This window comes from Schistocerca nitens, chromosome 8 (assembly GCF_023898315.1).
Source record: "Schistocerca nitens isolate TAMUIC-IGC-003100 chromosome 8, iqSchNite1.1, whole genome shotgun sequence".
NCBI lineage: Eukaryota > Metazoa > Arthropoda > Insecta > Orthoptera > Acrididae > Schistocerca > Schistocerca nitens.
In genome coordinates this window covers 446,682,792-446,702,794 of record NC_064621.1, presented here as the reverse complement: position 1 = coordinate 446,702,794, position 20,003 = coordinate 446,682,792, and the positions used below count along the sequence as shown (strand labels likewise).

The 20,003-nt window shown below is 41.8% G+C and overlaps 1 protein-coding gene across 3 annotated transcripts in view; it reads left to right on the top strand.

The window, feature by feature from the left end:
- The window catches only part of LOC126198955 (3'-5' RNA helicase YTHDC2-like), a 338,664-nt gene that overhangs the window by 309,109 nt on the left and 9,552 nt on the right, over positions 1 to 20,003 (top strand). Inside the window, exon 23 of one of the 3 annotated variants that reach the window (XM_049935602.1) lies at positions 17,733 to 18,023. The exons of 1 other annotated variant lie outside the window; for it this stretch is intronic. In XM_049935602.1, the coding sequence (XP_049791559.1) occupies positions 17,733 to 18,023 (291 nt within the window). Of the gene's footprint in view, positions 1 to 1,196; positions 1,427 to 17,732; positions 18,024 to 20,003 lie in introns of those variants that run through there. One more of the 3 variants, XM_049935604.1, reaches the window with a different exon arrangement.

Below are 20,003 nucleotides of genomic sequence, written 5' to 3'. Positions count from 1 at the left end.
ACTTGGAAGAGCAGTTGAACGGAATGGACAGTGTCTTGAAAGGAGGATATAAGATGAACATCAACAAAAGCAAAACGAGGATAATGGAATGTAGTCAAATTAAATCGGGTGATGCTGAGGGGATTAGATTAGGAAATGAGACACTTAAAGTAGTAAAGGAGTTTTGCTATTTAGGGAGTAAAATAACTGATGATGGTCGAAGTAGAGAGGATATAAAATGTAGACTGGCGATGGCAAGGAAATCGTTTCTGAAGAAGAGAAATTTGTTAACATCGAGTATAGATTTAAGTGTCAGGAAGTCGTTTCTGAAAGTATTTGTATGGAGTGTAGCCATATATGGAAGTGAAACATGGACGATAAATAGTTTGGACAAGAAGAGAATAGAAGCTTTCGAAATGTGGTGCTACAGAAGAATGCTGAAGATAAGGTGGGTAGATCACGTAACTAATGAGGAGGTATTGAATAGGATTGGGGAGAAGAGAAGTTTGTGGCACAACTTGACTAGAAGAAGGGATCGGTTGGTATGACATGTTTTGAGGCATCAAGGGATCACAAATTTAGCATTGGAGGGCAGCGTGGAGGGTAAAAATCGTAGAGGGAGACCAAGAGATGAATACACTAAGCAGATTCAGAAGGATGTAGGTTGCAGTAGGTACTGGGAGATGAAGAAGCTTGCACAGGATAGAGTAGCATGGAGAGCTGCGTCAAACCAGTCTGAGGACTGAAGACCACAACAACAACAACAACAACAACAACAACATGACAGAGTGACTAATGCCTGTGGAACTGTGAGAACAAACCGCAAAGGCATGCCTGCTTTATCAAAAAAACTTAGAAAAGGCGAGATCGAGTTTATGTCAACAGATAAACTTTCTTGCTCTGAAGTGGCAGGACAAGCGGGAAGTGAGGATGCTTTCAACTCTTCATACAAGTGAAATTACAGCTACTGACAAAATTGACAGAACCACGAATGAACCAAAACAAAACCGGCTTGCATTGTAAGCTACACTGAAAATATGGGGGCCATCGACAGGAGCGACATGATGCTAAGTTCAGTAGAACGTGTACGAAAAACTGTAAAATGGTATAAAAAAGTATTTTTTCACTTGGTGGATCTGTCTCTGCCTCTGCTCACTGCGCATGCATTATATAAAACTCAAACAGGATGAAATATTTCAGTATCTGATTTTCAACAGAAACTTATCAAGGAGATCCTAGAGATTCACCACCAACTGCAAAAAAAGGGACATCATGGAAGGAGATCAGCTGATGGTGACAATCCCTTACGCCTAACTGAGCGCCACTTTATCTCGCTAATTCCAGGAACTTCAAAGAAGAAGATCGCCCAGAGAAGGTTTATTGTATGTGCAAAACATGATAAATGAAGTGACACAAGATACATTTGTGTAAAATGTAATGCACCTTTATGTTTGAATTTTTGTTTCGAGAGATATCACACTTTGAAGTATTACTAATGTAATATGTTTTGTATTTTTTTCTGTTAATAAAGTACCTTTTTTGAACAAAATAAGACTTTCTGAACAAAGATTTTAAAAAAGGAAACGATGTACACCGACAATACTGGATTTTGTGTCTCATTTTTATCTCAATAATACCGTAGACTGCTACACTCGTATATATATACACCAGGTGAAAATAACATGCACAGGGCAGGAGCCACTGAGAGTAAATGCCCAGTGAAAGGGTTAATTTGTTTAAATATAATTTCTTTCATTTCTCATCCTTTGCCACATCATTTTAATCGTTGCTTAACTTTTATATTTGCTCGTACATTTTACTTCCTTTTATTTATTTATTTTATTTGAAATCTCTATCCTTGTGATCTAAAATACTTTGTTCTTGGGACGAGCAGAATTAATGTTTTAAATGTACCTAACCTCATGGGGCAGAAAATTAGTCACTCCTAGAGAAGTCATTATACACATTATTTAATACATTTAATTCCACCCCTGTACTTAATATCTGCCTGGATTTGCAAGTCCACAAGGCTGTGCAGCTACATTGCATCCAGGTTAAGTCACTCTCTGAGGATTTGATCGTGCAGTTATACCAAATTGTGGAGATGCTGATGTCAGTGTTTTCTCCGCTATTCCAAGATGTCCCACAGAATTTCGATGGGGTCCAAGTCAAGTGAGTTTGCAGGCCAATCAAGATGTAATAGTGTGAGGGAGTGTTCAGAAAACCAGTCACATACTCTTCCAACCTGATGAATTTTGCTGCTGTCATCTTGAAACATAAGGGGTCTTAGTAGCGTACTCATCATACAGATGTTGACTGAAAGTCAAGTAAACATGATAAAGTAAATTTTCTGATTCATGTTACTGCTTAACACAGAGAGCTTGTTCAGCGAAACACCTCCAAAAAGCATCACAGACCCAACTCTGGCTTGAACCTGACCTTGCACATATTCAGGATGAAATGCTTCATTCAGCCTTCAGTGCACTCGATGATGTGCATCATTTGAATACAATGGAACCTTGATTAAATGGCGCTTCTGGGACCAGGTGGGGGTCGATGTGCCAAAAAGGTTCGATAGTCAGAGGAGAATGAAACAAGTCATTTACGGAACTCAAAATGACATAATAAATAAAAATCAAGTAAAGTTTCTAATAAAGAGAAATGAAAACAAAATTACAGACTGAAAATTTATTTAAAAAAGAATAAAATGTTATCTTTGTTTCACTTTCTTAAACCTTGTCTTTGCAGATGCTTCATATCACTTCTTTGCCCACAATATGTCTATGGTTGTAGCAGTTGGCTGTTGTTCCAAAAATATGAGCACAATCTCGAATGCATTCTTTGCTGCAGAGTGGCTGATCTTTTCATCCTCTTTCTTTCCTTCAACATCTGACACCTCTTGCTCAACATATAAGGTTGCAAAACAAGATTGGTGATCTGATAATCTTCATGCTTTTCATTGGTAACAGCAACAGTGCCACCTCCTGCTAACCATTCCTCTACATCAGCAGGCTGGATATCATTCTGAAGAGTTTGCAGATCAGTGACTAAATCTGCAGTGTCTGACCATTAGTTCCTGGAAGTTCTTACTCTTGGTTTAGGCTAGGACAAATCTTCTTCCATTATTTTTGTAGAATGGTTTTCTTAAGTTCTGCCCACACTTGAGCAATTGCTTCAAAAAGATCACAACCCTCTTCTGTTTTCTGTAACAAACCACTGACATATTTCCTCCTTTTATGTCATTTTATCCACTCAGTAACTCCCTGGTCCATTGGTTGGATTACTGAAATCACATAAGGGGCAAAAAGACATCCAAAACAAAGGCATAAAAAAAATTCTTTAAAAAAATTACCATTTGTTGAAATACTTTTTTGAACATTGTAATAAACAGCAAGTGCTGACATGTTTTATGTTTTTGAAGAATCTTGGTTTCTTAGATTTGCCAAGTACAGTCAACGGCAATTTACAATTACCACTTGCATTGCTGCATGTTGCACTGGTCAGCTTGTCCTCTCCTAATGTGGTACCTGTATCTGTTTCATTCTTTGAGCCAAAGGATTTTTGAGGGAGCATTTTATAGTTTAGCCCCATCTTATCAGTATTGTATAATTGGTCAACTAACAGTTTATTTTCTGTGACCATTTTTTCAAAGTTTTCGACAAACCCTCTACCTGGATCTTCATCAGCAGAAAGTTTTTCACATGAAATAACAAATTGCTTAATGCCATGACAATTTTTCCATTGGTGAAACCAAACTTCATTTGCTTGTAACTCGGTAATTTTTCTCCCCTCCCCATTTTTGACGCAACTGGAAAGCTTTTTCTTTTATGATACGGCCGGAAAGTGGGATCCCCTTTCATTTTTCCTGACAAAACCAGACCCACAGAGCGTCATCCAAGAGCTCACATTTAGGCTTTTTCAGTGCTTTTCTAGTTCTTATGACATTTTTGCCATCTACAGTTTACGAATTGCTTCAAGATCATTTCGATTCTTTTTCCAGTCTTTATCGGTTGTCACTGCAGCACCCATTTCAGAGGCTAAGTTAGTAAATGACCCACCTGGATCAAATCTTTGCAGAACACCTAGTTTCTGTTTGATTGTGCACACAACACATTTCCTTTTTTGATTTGTAGCAACTTTTTGTCTTTCAGAATCCCTTACATTTCTCAATCACAGCGTAATGAACTGTATAAAGTTACACTGCAACTTTAATATTAAAAGAAATATGGTAATAAATCCCCCCCATGAACCATGGACCTTGCTGTTGGTGGGGAGGCTTCCGTGACTTAACGATACAGGTAGCCGTACCGTAGGTGCAACCACAATGGAGGGGTATATGTTGAGAGGCCAGACAGACGTGTGGTTCCTGAAGAGGGGCAGCAGTCTTTTCAGTAGTTGCAGGGCAACAGTCTGGATGATTGACTGATCTGGCCTTGTAACACTAACCAAAACAGCCTTTCCGTGCAGGTACTGCGAACGGCTGAAAGTAAAGGGAAACTACAGCTGTAATTTTTCCCGAGGGTATGCAGCTTTACTGTATGGTTAAATGGTGATGGCGTCCTCTTGGGTAAAATATTCCGGAAGTAAAATAGTCCCCCCCATTCGGATCTCCGGGTGGGGTCTACTCAGGAGGACATCGTTATCAAGAGAGAGAAAACTGGCGTTCTACAGATCGGACCGTGGAATGTCAGATCCCGTAATTGGGCAGGTAGTTTAGAAAATTTAAAAAGGGAAATAGATAGGTTAAAGTTAGATAATAGTGGGAGTTAGTGAAGTTCGGTGGTAGGAGGAACAACACTTCTGGTCAGGCGAATACAGGGCTATAAATACAAAATCAAATAGGGGTAATGCAGGTGTAAGTTTAAAAATGAATAAAAAAAATTGGAATGCGGGTAAGCTACTACAAACAGCATAGTGAACGCATTATTGTGGCCAAGATAGACATGAAGCCCACGCCTACCACGATAGTACAAGTTTATATGCCAACTAACTCCGCAGATGACGAAGAAATTGATGAAATGTATGATGGGATAAAAGAAATTATTCAGATAGTGAAGGGGGACGAAAATTTAATGGTCAAGGGTGACTGGAACTCGATAGTAGGAATAGGAAGAGAAGGAAAAGTAGTAGGTGAATATCGAATGGGGGTAATAAATGAAAGAGGAAGCCGCCTAGTAGAATTTTGCACAGAGCATAACTTAATCATAGCTAACACTTGTTTGAAGAATCATAAAAGGAGGTTGTATACGTGGAAGAAGCTTGGAGATACTCGAAGGTTTCAGATAGATTATATAATGGTAAGACAGAGATTTAGGAACAAGGTTCTAAATTGTAAGACATTTCCAAGGGCAATTGTGGACTGTGACCGCAATCTATTGTTTATGAACTATAGATTAAAACTGAAGGAACTGCCTAAAGGTGGGAATTTAAGGAGATGGGATCTTGATAAACTGACGGAACCAGAGGTTGTAGAGAGTTTCAGGGAGAACATCAGGGAACGATTGACTGGAATGGGAGAAATAAATGCAGTAGAAGAAGAATGAGTAGCTTTGAGAGATGAAATAGTGAAGGCAGCAGAGGATCAAGTAGGTAAAAAGACGAGGGCTAGTAGAAATCCTTGGGTAACAGAAGAAATATTGAATTTAATTGATGAATGGAGAAAATATAAAAATGCAGTAAATGAAGCAGGCAAAAAGGAATACAAACGTCTCAAAAATGAGATTGACAGGAAGTGCAAAATGGCTAAGCAGGGATGGCTAGAGGACAAATGTAAGGATGTAGAGGCTTATCTCACTAGGGGTAAGATAGATACTGCCTACAGAAAAACTAAAGAGACCTTTGGAGTAAAGAAAACCACTTCTATGAATATCAAGAGTTCAGATGGAAACTCAGTTCTAAGCAAAGAAGGGAAAGCAGAAAGGTGGAGCCGGCCGGAGTGGCTGTGCGGTTAAAGGCGCTGCAGTCTGGAACCGCAAGACCGCTACGGCCGCAGGTTCGAATCCTGCCTCGGCCATGGATGTTTGTGATGTCCTTAGGTTAGTTAGGTTTAACTAGTTCTAAGTTCTAGGGGACTAATGACCTCAGCAGTTGAGTCCCATAGTGCTCAGAGCCATTTGAACCAGAAAGGTGGAAGGAGTAGATAGAGTGTCTATACAAGGGCAATGTACTTGAGGACAAAATTATGGAAATGGAAGAGGATGTAGATGAAGATGAAATAGGAGGTATGATAGTGTGTGAAGACTTTGACAGAGCACTGAAAGACCTAAGTCGAAACAAGGCCCCGGGAATAGACTACTGACAGCCAATCCTGACTAAACTCTACCATCTGGTGAGCAAAATTTATGAGACAGGCGAAATACCCTCAGACTTCAAGAAGAATATAATAATCCCAATCCCAAAGAAAGCAGGTGTCGATAGATGTGAAAATTTTCGAACTATCAGTTTAATAAGCCATGGCTGCAAAATACTATCACAAATTCTTTACAGGCAAATGGAAAAACTGGTGGAAGCCGACATCGGGGAAGATCAGTGTGGATTCCATAGAAATGTTGGAACACTGGAGGCAATACTGACCCTAGGACTTATCTTAGAAAATAGATTAAGGAAAGGCAAACCTACGTTTCTAGCATTTGTAGACTTAGAGAAAGCTTTTGACAATGTTGACTGGCATACTCTCTTTTAAATTCTGCAGGTGGCAGGGTAAAATTTAGGGAGGGAAAGGCTATTTACAATTTGTACAGAAACCAGATGGTAGTTATAAAGAGTCGAGGGGCATGAAAGGCAAACAGTGCTTGGGAAGGGAGTGAGACAGGGTTTGGCCTATCCCCAATGTTATTCAATCTGTATATTGAGCAAGCAGTAAAGGAAACAAAAGAAAAATTCGCTGTAGGAATTAAAATCCATGGAGAAGAAATAAATACTTTGAGGTTCGCTGATGTCATTGTAATTCTGTCAGAGACAGCAAAGGACATGGATGAGCAGTTGGACGGAATGGACAGTGTCTTGAAAGGAGGATATAAGATGAACATTAACAAAAGCAAAACGAGGATAATGGAATGTGGTCAAGTTAACTCGGGTGATTCTGAGGGAATTAGATTAGGAAGTGACATGCTTAAAGTAGTAAATGAGTTTTGCTATTTGCGGAGCAAAATAACTGATGATGCTCGAAGTAGAGAGGATATACAATGTTGACTGGCAATGGCAATGAAAGCGTTTCTGAAGAAGAGAAATTTGTTAACATCGAGTATAGATTTAAGTGTCAGGAAGTTGTTTCTGAATGGATTTCTATAGAGTGTAGCCATGTATGGAAGTGAAACATGGACGATAAATAGTTTGGACAAGAAGAGAATAGAAGCTTTCGAAATGTGGTGCTACAGAAGAATGCTGAAGATTAGATGGGTAGATCACATAACTAATGAGGAGGTATTGAATAGAATTAGGGAGAAGAGAATTTTGTGGCACACCTTGACTAGAAGAAGGGATCGGTTGGTAGGACACATTCTGCAGCATCAAGGGATCACTAATTTAGTATTGGAGGGCAGCGTGGAGGGAAAAAATCATAGAGGGAGACCAAGAGATGAATACACTAAGCAGATTCAGAAGGATGTAGGCTGCAGTAGGTACTGGGAGATGAAGAAGCTTGCACAGGATAGAGTAGCATGGAGAGCTGCATCAAACCAGTCTCTGGCCTGAAGAACACAACAACAACAATAACAACATGATAATAAATTTAAAAAGCCCACAGATAAAACAGCAGATTAAAGAGTACAGTAAAGTGAAATTCTGGCAGTGCAGTAGTCTTGTCACCTGAGTATGCATGAGGAGCATGACTCAGATGGATAGATTGGTGACAGGAGTAAATTCCACTATCAATGCTGGCACACTATTAGGTGCGGAATGCAGACAGATGGTCAGATAATCTGAGGGGATGGTTAACCGAAGGTTGGACAAGTAATGTTCTACTGTATAGGCAAGAACATGATTTGTCAGAGCACATTACATTCTGCCAGTCAGCTACTGTCCATGTCCAATTGTTTCTATCCCATTGAAGATGCGCAACTTTTTGTGCCTGTGTGAACAATGGCCTCTTGCGAGGTAACAGACGCCAAATGTTCATGGCATGCAGTTTCTGTTGAAATGTTCTCTTGCTAACAGATTGGGATGGGCGTTATTCGTTTCCTGCATCCATTTATGTTGGGTTGGGAAATGATTTTAATTCACAAGCTGTGAAATGTATCACTAGTCCCTCTCTGTCAGAATCTATTGCAGCCACAGTTCTGGCATCATGGTTGGTGGCCCTGTGTGCTACACCATTGCTTGCAGACAGGTTGAACAGTTTTCTGTGAAACACCAACAAATCCAGCAACTTCACGCAGCATATGGCCATGTGTATAGCAAAACAGGATTTCCCCTTTTTGCCAATCTGTCACATGCTTGTATTTGCCCATGTTAACTATAACATCTGCTTGAAACATAAATGTCTCACTGATCGCTACTCCGTTATTCTCAAGCGTAAAACTCAGTCGCTCCACCATGTGTAAAGGCTTATTGATTCATCTGTGCATACACACTCAGGTGATTATTTTTTGTCCAGTGAGCTTATGAAGAGCACCATAATAAATGCAACCTTCAGCATACGAGACAAATGGTTTAATTGGTACACTACAGTGCTGTTTTGAAATTAGTGCTACTTTTAAGGCTCTAGTCAATCTTGTGATTTTTTAAAATTCCATTTACTTGCACAAACAAAGGCCCACCAAGGGTGAATGGCTGCAGAAAGTGCTACCTGCAAGTCTAACCTACACAAGTGTATAAGTTGTTTCAAAAAGTTGATCCCACCTCTGAGACTACTACTTGTGAATGAGTTGTGGATCTTTAGAAGGGAAGAATGGACAAAGTCTTTGATAGAAGACCCAAACTGCTTGAAGTCACTAATACAAAGTATGTTTGTTAATTTTTGCACATTAGGGCAAGAAGCCCATATTATATACATCTGCTTCTACAGTGATTCATCCATATGGTTTCCAAATTCCCTGAGTTGTTTACTATTACAAGGTACACATGTGTAATGTGGCAAGAGAATCACTGTGATCTCAGAAAAGAGATTGGCAGATGGTGGTTGTTGAATTAGTGAATCAGCAGTAACAAAAACTTCATGATGTTAATTCATTTGTCACTCTGCTTGTGAAAATTAAACTTGAGCAGTAGAGAATACTTTGTTTAATTTAAGGTGTGTGTGTCTCAGTATCTCCTTGCACATCTGGAAGGAACACGACCAGCAGGCTGCATCTGAGAACCAGAATATGATTTTTCACATGTAAAATTGTCACAATTGAAATTACACATGCAGCCAAGACCTGCAGACTGGTTATCCAGATAAGATACGGTTGCTTCAACTGTTTAGGTTGTTGAAGGAACTGCAAACATGTCGACACCACAAGATCTTGTTCTTTATATTAATAACTGAAACAGCCCACAAATCTCATCATGTGGCAGAGGGGTAGGATCGGTCTAGACAGCAATTTTTTACCAAGCTGAAAGTGTCTGCAACTATACAGAACCGGAAGAAAGGTAGTCAATTGTCTGGAAGTATTAACATGAAAATATTAAAGTACCGTGTGAGGTGGTGAATGTAAGAGCCCAGTTGTTTATTTGTTCTAGCGAAATGCATGTCCCACTGACTGCTGCTGCTCTAATGGCAATCCAACAGTTGATGAAGGCCCTCTAGTTGTTATTTTTAATGTTTCGTATTGCTCTTGTTGAGGCAGCATTAGGAGCTACTGTCAGTGTTGCTGCTGAAATACCACATTTACCCGAATATGAGATGACCCTGAATATAAGGTAACCCCCTTTTTTTTTTTTTCAAGAATCTCCTTGAGAAAAATTTATTTTTAACATATTCTGACTAATCAAAAATACAAGGGATCTGTCTAAAAAGTCGACATTACATTGTTGTGACTCACGGATCATTCAAAGCGCCGCCGCGCAATTACACACGTCCTCTACGTGCGGCGCTGTCTGCCAGCCATGCAGCAGCTGCACCACCTAAGCGACCAGCCGAGCAGCGGCCGCTAGACTGGGACTCGGTGCTCATTCGAATGTTAACGTGTGCACATGGCTTGCTTGTCAACTTACTCTGTGACTTATGTGTGTTGTGTCGTTCTGAAATATACGTGTTCAACTTGACGTTATAACAATTGGCGACGAGGTAGTGGATTTTTCTTTTTCACCGTTGACCCACAGTTTTCCATGGCTACTGTCGAGCAACTATTGCAAAGTCTCCTTGAACAGCAAACGCTTCTAACAGCGGTGATTCGCGATTTCGTAACGGCGTCAAATGCAGGGCGTTTCTCGTCGTTGGCTATACCTCCTTTTCCTCCTTACGACGAGACGGCGGAAGACTGGTCTGATTATGAAAAACGTCTTCAACAGCACTTCTTGGCATTTCATGTCACGGACGAACAACCATGTAAGTCTCTGTTCCTTTCCTGGATTTCACCTCAAATGGATCGGTTGTTGTCGCAATTGGCTCCTTTGAAGGATCCTGCGTCTTTGTCCTTTGCTGAAATGTGCTCACTTCTGTCTGTCTATTTTCAAAAGCAAACGCATATGGTAGCCTCTCGTGTTGCCTTGTATCGTTGTCAAAACCAGCCGCATCAATCCTATCGCGCTTGGGCTGCTGAACTTCAAGGCCTCAGTCGAAAGTGTCAATTTGTTACTGACATTCACCAAGAATCCTATGGTACGGGATGCTATTATCTGGTTGGCGCCGGACAAAGAAGTTTGGCAACGTGCCCTTCAGTTGGCAAATCTGACTCTAGATGAAGTTCTCTCCATTGTGCAGTCTTTTGAAATTTCTCGTGCCGCTGGGGCGCAAATAGAGGCGTGGGGTGATGTCAGGGAAATACAACCTTTGTGCGCTGTTGACGACGCGTGCGGCGCGTCCCCGCCGGCCGACGTGGCCGCAGTGCGCTCCCACGCGCAGCCTCGGCCTAACCGTAAACAACCCGCTAAGAAACTGCAGCAAAACCCCTGGCAACTTCCTTCATGTCCACGGTGTTTTACGAAACATTCACGCGAGGATTGTCCTCAACGTTGGGCTGTGTGTCACAATTGCAAAAAGAAAGGTCATGTGTCTTCCGTTTGCAAATCCGACCGCATACATGATGTTCATGAACATGACGCTGATTCTGATTCTGTGTTGTCTGTCAATTGCACTTCTTCCCTTTCAGGGAAGTTATTCCTCAATGTCCAAATCCTTGGTCGAGATGTTCGCATGCAGGTGGATACCGGTTCTGCTGCCACTATAATTAATTCTCAGACATATCTTCAATTGGGTTCTCCGCTCCTGTTTCGTGTTTTTGGGTTCTCCATAGATGACTCTGTCAATATCGTCTCTGATGCTATTCCTTATGCTCAATTGGATTCCTTGTTGACGACATTTTCGTCCCTTTTTTCTCCTGAGTTAGGCCGTGCAAACGACTTTGACGCTCATATCACGCTCAAACCCACTGCTCGGCCTAAGTTTTTTCGGGCTCGGCCCATTCCTGTGGCCCTTCGTGATCGGGTAAAACGGGAGCTGGATCATCTCACTACTTCAGGGGTCTTGCTTCCTGTCACTTCCAGTGAGTGGTCCTCTCCTGTCGTTGTCGTTGCTAAGCCAAATGGTGATATTTGTCTCTGTGGCGATTTCAAAGCCACTGATATAAATGCTCAATGCCTCATCGACACTTACCCTATGCCCCGACCTGAAGAACTGTTCACTAAACTTGCTGGAGGCCAGTATTTTTCTAAAATTGACCTGTCGGAAGCTTATCATCAACTTCCTCTCGACGCTGCTTCCCGACAGTTTCTGGTCCTTAACACACCTTTCGGCCTCTATCAATACCAACGCTTGCTTTTCGGGGTGGCTAGCGCCCCTGCTCTCTTTCAGCAATTCTTGGAACAATTATTGCTCCCTGTCCCTGGGTGTATCAATTACATGGACGACATTGTTGTCACTGGCTCCACCACTGAAGAACACCTTCAAAATCTCTGCACACTTTTTCATGTCTTACAGATTGCCGGTCTTGAGTGTAATCTTCAGAAATCACAATTTTTTCAGGCATCTATCACGTACTTGGGGTTTCAACTCTCTCGGGATGGTATTCGTCCGCTTCAGCAAACTGTCGCTGTGATCGATGCCCTTCCTCGCCCTACGTCTGTTAAGGAACTGCAGGCCTTCTTGGGGAAAATAGCATACTATCACAAGTTTTTACCGTCTGCGGCTTCGGTGGCTCAGCCGTTGCATCGCCTGTTGCATAAAAACGTGCCTTTTCACTGGTACGCGTCATGCGATGCGGCTTTCCAGAAATTGAAGACTATGCTGAAACAGGCCCCGTGCCTGGCTACTTATCGACCTGGCCAACATCTTGTTCTTGCCACAGACGCCTCACAATACGGGTTTGGTGCAGTCCTTGCGCACCGTTTTTCTGACGGTTCGGAACAACCCATTGCTTATGCCTCCAAAACGCTCACGGATGCCCAACAAAAGTATTCTCAAATTGAAAAAGAAGCTTTGGCCATTATTTATGCTCTTCATAAGTTCGGTGTTTTTCTCCATGGCTCAAAATTTCATCTTGTTACGGATCACAAGCCACTTGTTTTCTTGTTTCATCCATCAACGTCACTTCCCGACAAGGCTGCTCAGCGCCTCCAGCATTGGGCTCTTTACTTGTCTCGTTTCAATTATGAGATTCATTTCCGGCCAACGGCTCAACATGCAAATGCTGATGCTCTGTCTCGCCTTCCCATGGGTCCTGATCAGCATTCGATAGGGACGAACTTTTGTGTTTCCACCTGGATGTTGCCGAGCAGCGGGTTGTGGACGGGTTCCCCATCACTGGGGACAGGCTGGAGGCTGCTACGAGTTCTGACCCTACCCTCTCCCGGGTTTTACGCTGTATTCAGAAGGGTTGGCCAGATCACCCGTCCGCTAAGACTTCTGATCCGTTGCGGAACTACTACGCTTTGCGCTACCGCCTCACGGCTAGGGATGTTGTTATCCTCCTTTCCACTGACAATGCTTCGCCGTGTGTTGTGGTACCTGCATCTTTGCGTGCTTCGGTCTTGCACCTCCTTCACCAAGGGCACTGGGGTGTGTCTCGCACAAAATCTCTGGCGCGCCATCATGTGTACTGGCCTGGCATCGACTCTGAAATAGCACACATGGTCGCCGCCTGTGGCCCTTGTGCATCACAGGCCGCTGCCCCGAAGTCATCTTTGTCACCGTGGCCTTTGCCTGAGAAGCCCTGGGAGCGCAATCATGCTGACTTTGCGGGACCCTTTTTAGGTACTTATTGGCTCCTTGTACTTGACGCCTACTCTAACTTTCCTTTCATTGTCCGTTGCACGTCGCCTACCACCGCGGCAACCACAAGTGCTCTGGCTGCATTTTTTCTTTGGAAGGCCTCCCCTCTACTCTTGTTACTGATAATGGTCCGCAATTTGCCTCTTCCGAATTTGCGGATTTTTGTGCTCGTCCCGGCGTTATGCATGTCACGGCCCCGCCGTTCCATCCACAATCAAACGGTGAGGCTGGTCTGCACATTTAAGGCTCAGATGCGGAAACTCCTGCCTTCTTCTGCTGCTGATGAGGCGCTTCTCCAGTTCCTGGCGTCTTACCGTTTCACCCCCATGGGCGACCACAGCCCGGCTGAGCTCTTGCATGGCCGACAGCCCCGCACGCTACTTCATCTTCTGCGGCCTTCCACCTCACGGCCGCGGGTGCGTTCACTTGGCCGGTTCACTGCTGACGACCTCGTCTGGGTACAGGGATATGGCAGGCGGCCAAAATGGAGCCCGGGCCGCATCTTACTACACCGTGGCCGACGCCTGTATGAAATCCAGACGGATACGGGTGTTGCAGTGCGTCACTCGGACCAGCTTTCGGCCTCGTGTGTCGGCAACGCCTGTTCCGAATGCCGCTACACCACCTTCGGCTCTACCTGACGCTCGGGATCTTGGCATCTCTCAATACTCACAATGCAGCCCTCTCACCGTCATCGCGATGCCAGCACAAGAACGGACGCCACCAGGAGACGTGCCCATGCAGGGACCGGATGACCATCCTCTGTCAAAGCCAATCTACTCGCCTCCTCCTCCAACGGATGCAGACACATCGCCCATGTCTCCTGTTACATCAACTGGACTTGCTGCAACGGGCAGATTAGTGCATGGGGCCCCAGCAGATTTGACCCCTACGTCTCCTGTCATCTCGACCCGTTATCATCGGGGACACTTCCGTCCGTACGGGAAGCCTCCTCCTCGAGACTTTACGGCGAGTCAAACGATGCCTATGGACGTTGGGACACCTCCATCAGGACCAGTGCAACAATTTCAAAGGGGGGAAAAGTGTTGTAACTCGCCGATCATTCAAAGCACCGCCGCGCAATTACGCGCGTCCTCTACGTGTGGCACTGTCTGCCAGCCATGCAGCAGCTGCGCCAGCTAAGCGGCCAGCCGAGCAGCGGCCGCTACACTGGGACTCGGTGCTCATTCAAATGTTAACGTGTGCACATGTCTTGCTTGTCAACTTACTCTGTGACTTATGCGTGTTGTGTCGTTCTGAAATATATGTGTTCAACTTGACTTTATAACATACATTACAACCATTCTATCAAACAATGGAAAATCCAGGATGGAATATGCAATATTAGAGGTGGAAAGTTGCTACTCACCATATAGTGGAGATGGTGAGTCACGATAGGCACAACAAAAAGATTCACATGATTATAGCTTTTGGCCATTACGGCTTTTGTCAACAGTAGACACACACACACACACACACACACACACACACACACACACACACACACACACACAAATGCAACTCGCACACACATCTACAGTCTCAGGCAGTGTGGTTTTAGTTGCCTGAGACTGCAGACATGTGTGCGAGTTGCATTTGCGTGAGAGTGTATGTGCGTGTGTGTGTGTGTGTTATGTCTATTGTTAACAAAGGTCTTAATGGCCGAAAGCTATAATTGTGTGAATCTTTTTGTTGTGCCTATCATGACTCAGCATCTCTGCTATATGGTGAGTTACACCCATTCTACATTTATGCCATTTATTGATTGTCTACATTTTGATAATACAGGGAGAAATAAAATTAACAAAAAGGAATTGCTTACATTAATTTTTGTGTTCACTGCCTTTTTTTTGTTTACTTAGTCTGTCGTCTGTTGTACCACTATTTTTTATCATCATCATCATCATCCTTACAGGACATCCGTGAAACTTATATCTCTGTTGTCACCAATATTTGGCTATCCTTCTGAATATGTTGCAATTTCTGAGGTTGTGGTTACTATGGGATATGAGAACAGCAGCATTTTTTCCTTAATACACAGCAGATTTTGCCTCCATTCTGACATGAGAATATTACAATGTCTCTTGCTTCCTAACATATCATCTGCCTGCTGCTCTCTCGTTGGTTTTGAGAAACCAGCAGTTTACACATCCCCAATCGTTCCCGTCACACCTCATAGTCAGTGTCGACAACATTGCTGCATGAAACACATAAGTACGCCACTGGCCCCCATCAAGACTTTTTAGTGTCTCCTGCAGAAATGTAAGCTGTTGTTGAATACCTGTCCAATTTTAAAGTCAGTTCGATTCTGAGTGCATATGGATTCAAGCAAAATCTAGTTTAAACGTGGTAAATGTTATTACAAGCTATAGTATACAGTATACATTCCCATGGTAGGCTGTATAACAAAGTTTCTGCCTGCTCAAACTCCCCTCCTCACACTGATCATAGCTATAAACCAAGCTGGATCACTGTTCCCCCTCCAACTTTCCATAGTGCTGTCCTGGAGCAACAGTGAAATATGGACAGCAACATCTTCTAGGGTGCAGGTCATATGTAATAGTAGCAACTAATATGTAAACAAATGATCGCAGTTCTTGAACTTTCGCTCATCCCGTGATCTAGTGACACCTGTTCGTACTGTGTCTTTATGTTGTAATTTATTCTCGAGACAGCAATTACAGTCAGTTTAATACAATTTATTTCATTTGTTAGACCTGTCATTCTGGATTATTTTCCTTCTTGTTTCATCTGAATGTCATCATCTTGTTTGAAAGCTGTTTAAAAGCTGGTAGCGAGTCTCTCCAGTATTCTGATACATGTACAGTGACTAAATTTCTCATTTGCAACCCACTTGGTAAATCGCTAGTTTCTCATGATGAAATAAAATATTGACTTGGTTCAGAATCAAGAGGTGGTTTTTGAAGGACAAGATTCTCACCTTTGAACCTTTACTTAAAAACCATCACAATTGTATTTAGTGTACAGTATCCACACATCTATGTGAACTTTTATTGCATACCTGTTCAGATACAACAAAAGTTTGTGAGTTCATAGAATTTAGTGTTATGTCCTCATGTGTTCCACAAAATTGTGAATTTTTAAGCAGTGCATTAGATTGTTGCAATGGCTAGTTCATAGTTTCTCGCTTATCTTTGCACTGTCACTCTGAGTCAAATGTCCCATAATTGTTCGAAAAAGGTCAATACTGTATTGAGTGCTTCAGCATTTCGGGAAATATCGAACCTATTCAAATGCAAGTATTGTTTGATTTGCCCTACACTTCAGGGCTGTTCAGAATGATGTACAAAACCTCAGTAGCCAAAGCTTCATCTGGAATTGTAAGATGACTCCAATAGTAATCCGTTAATCAATATAAAAACTTTGGCCTCAGCAGCAGCAGTTTAATTTGCAAATATAAGACATAATATTTTTCGAATGGTGAATTTTGGAAAAAAACTCGTCTTATAATCAGGTAAATACAGAAGCTGTAAAATTCTTAATTTCATTATTGATTGCAAAAAAACTCTGTGTAATACATAGAAACTGTGTCACTTCTCTATATCTTTATTTAGATTGTGAAACAAACTTTATTCTAGAATGGTCACTGTAGAAAAACTCTGCACAATTTTGAGTATGTTCTCTATGCATTTGTAATGTTTGCTGTCATCACTGGGAAAAAATTGTATCTCTGAATCATCCAGGTGTATCGGGACATATGTCTGTGTCCCATTTCTCCTATAAGACAGTTGTTATAATTGTATTTTTTACTTATTTTTTCATCATCTCCTCCCACTTTTTCTCCCCCCCCCCCTTTCCAGTTTTTCTTTCTATTTTGTGACTATATTAATCTTTCACTTCTAGCTTTTTTTTAACCCATCTTACTTTTCACTCAGGCATTTATACCTTCATGTTTGCTTTCCTTCCTTCTCACAATTGCTATCTGTGAATTTAGGGTCTGTGAATCCTGAAAAGCCTCGTCCTATTAAATTCTTCCTCACTTTTGTGGCCCGATATTGATGTGAAGTTTTGAATGAGAGGAAAAGCTTCGTCCTTCATCCATCAGGAATGTATATCCATATAAATTCCAAGCCAATTGAATAGATGTATCTTTCACAGATTAGTGTCACCATGTAACAAATGCTTATAACATAAATTCCTAGAAAATATTTATATACTGTATTTGAAGGAAAGATTGTTAGGTGCTGTCACTGAGTTGCTACCTTTTCACAACTGAACTGGACTTCTGCACTGTGTGTGGTGAAACTGTGGGTACTTTCTTTCTATTTCACTGTGTAATCATGGACATAGTGGCTGTGTCTACGAGGAACTGTAAGGGACAAGACACTTATGTTACCTGCATCTTTTAGTTCTGTATGATGCAGTGCAACCTTGTATTTTACAGGAGGGCAAGCGTGTCATTCTGGTGTTCAGCGTCCAGGGGAGTGGTCATTTTCAAGGGTATGCACGATTGTTGGGTACAAGACCTGTTGATCCACCTCGAACAGGAGCCCCTGCAGATCCCTCTGGTGACTGTCAGCCACTGCCAGAGATTCATGAACTTGGTGGCCCCAATATGGGGCAGCCATTGCCTGTTGAATGGCTGAAGAGAGCTAATGTGCCATTCCAGGCAACCAGGCACCTGCTCAACCCTTTCAATGAAAACCGGCGGGTGCAGACTAGTCGTGACGGCCAGGTAGAACTACATTCATAATTTATGTGCATGTGTCACTAACATGGAACATCTTGGGTGTTGAAAGGGAAATTTTCAAATGCAATATAACTCGTCTTACTCCTTGGTGTTGCTTGTTATTTCAACCAAGTTCCCCCTGATTCATACCCCTTTCTATTTATCTTCGCTTGTCCATCCTTCTGTACTCTCCATTCCCAAACTGTGTGATTCCTTTGGTTTCTTTGTCCCTATGCTAAATATAGGGGAAAAGATTATTATCTAATGTTGTGTTTTCTCTTCTCCTAATGGTGGCTATAGAGATGTTCTTTTGAAATTAGATTCATGCACTTCACTGTAAATATTGTTATACAGCTGTGCTAGTATTTTTATTGCAGTAAGTATGAAGAAACTATCAACTTCATAGTTTCAGAATGGCCATTTCATTCACTTGAAAAATGTTGCATTGAATGTATATTCCATGTCGTATTATCATAACAGATAGTCAAAAGTTTCAGTGCCATATTTTCTCCAATGAAGAACTCTGTCCTATATGTTTTATGCTGATTGATTTAACTTGCTTTCATTTGTAGTGAAAGATTCCCCACAGTAGTAGATTGCCTTTTTTGTTAATCTATTGCTGAACTTAGCTGCATTAATCTCTACAGTTAACTGTTATTTTTAATATTTCCAATAAGTGAAGAGTTTTAGAAAGAAACATAAAGCATGAACAGTATACATTTCTAATATGTTACCTCAAATCCTATGACTACAGAATTATGGTCTGAGTCAGTAGGATGTTAAATATGCAATGAATGCAGCATTGTCTTTCCTAGAATGGCTTTTGAAATGATTATAAGCAGTATAGAGAGTGTTATAAATGTTGTAGAAGAAGTGAGAAGAAAAAATTAGTGTTTAAGGGTGGAAGATATGATGGATGGGTACTACAGTTTTGTTTAGTTTGTTGCTTGTAACTTTGACTAGTTGCCATAACAGTTCGTTACAATTTATATTCAAGTTTATATTGAAATAATTTCAAACATAATAGAAAAACTTCCCCCAATATCATCTTCTCTCAACTAATTAGATAGTAAACTCCTGGCAACTCATCATTTGATTCTGTAATTCACCTAGCTTCAGTCTCCAGTACCTTCTGCCCCATTCCCAGTTTCAGTCATTCTGCACTCACACCTTCCTCTCCATCGGTTACCTCTTTTTCTCTTCTATCTCCCGTTCCCAATCCATTTCACTGCATGCCACACGCTAGAGTGAGCTCACCAGTGCCACAGTCCTTTCCCATGTCCTTGTTGCATCGGCCACCCTTCCATCTTGCCTTCCCTGTAACTCCACAACTGTTTCCTACCCTTGCCCAGCCCTCACCTCAGTCAATTTGGAGTGCCAGCATAATGTAGTCAGCAGTGCCAGTATATATGTGCAGGTTTGTGTGTTGTCTGTTATTTTTGAAGGAAGATTCATCTGATGGATTAGAAATGTTCTAAGTCTTGTTTATATGCCTATTGATGGCTGAGCTGCTTCCTGTGTTCAAAATGGTCATTTGATTCACTTACAAAATGTTGCAGTGAATGCATATTCAGTGTTACATGCACAAATCCTGATGGAATTAGATTACTGCCATCTTATTCTGAAAATATTTCTTATAAATAATAAGAAACTTCAGACATATTAATTCATGAAAGGATAAACTTTATAGGAGTTACTGGAAGTGAGAAAAATTCGAAAGGTGATGTATATTTAGAAAATTGTATTGTGCCATGCAGGCAAACACCCTTTTTACACTTTTCAGTGGACTGACACCAAAAAGTAAAAAAATCAGGAAAGCAAAGAATACACAAGAAGCTAAAATGAATAAATTACTCTTACTGTCATTCTCTTTGTTGTTGTTGTTGTTGTTGTTGTTGTGGTCTTCAGTCCTGAGACTGGTTTGATGCAGCTCTCCATGCTACTCTATCCTGTGCAAGCTGCTTCATCTCCCGGTAGGTACTGCAG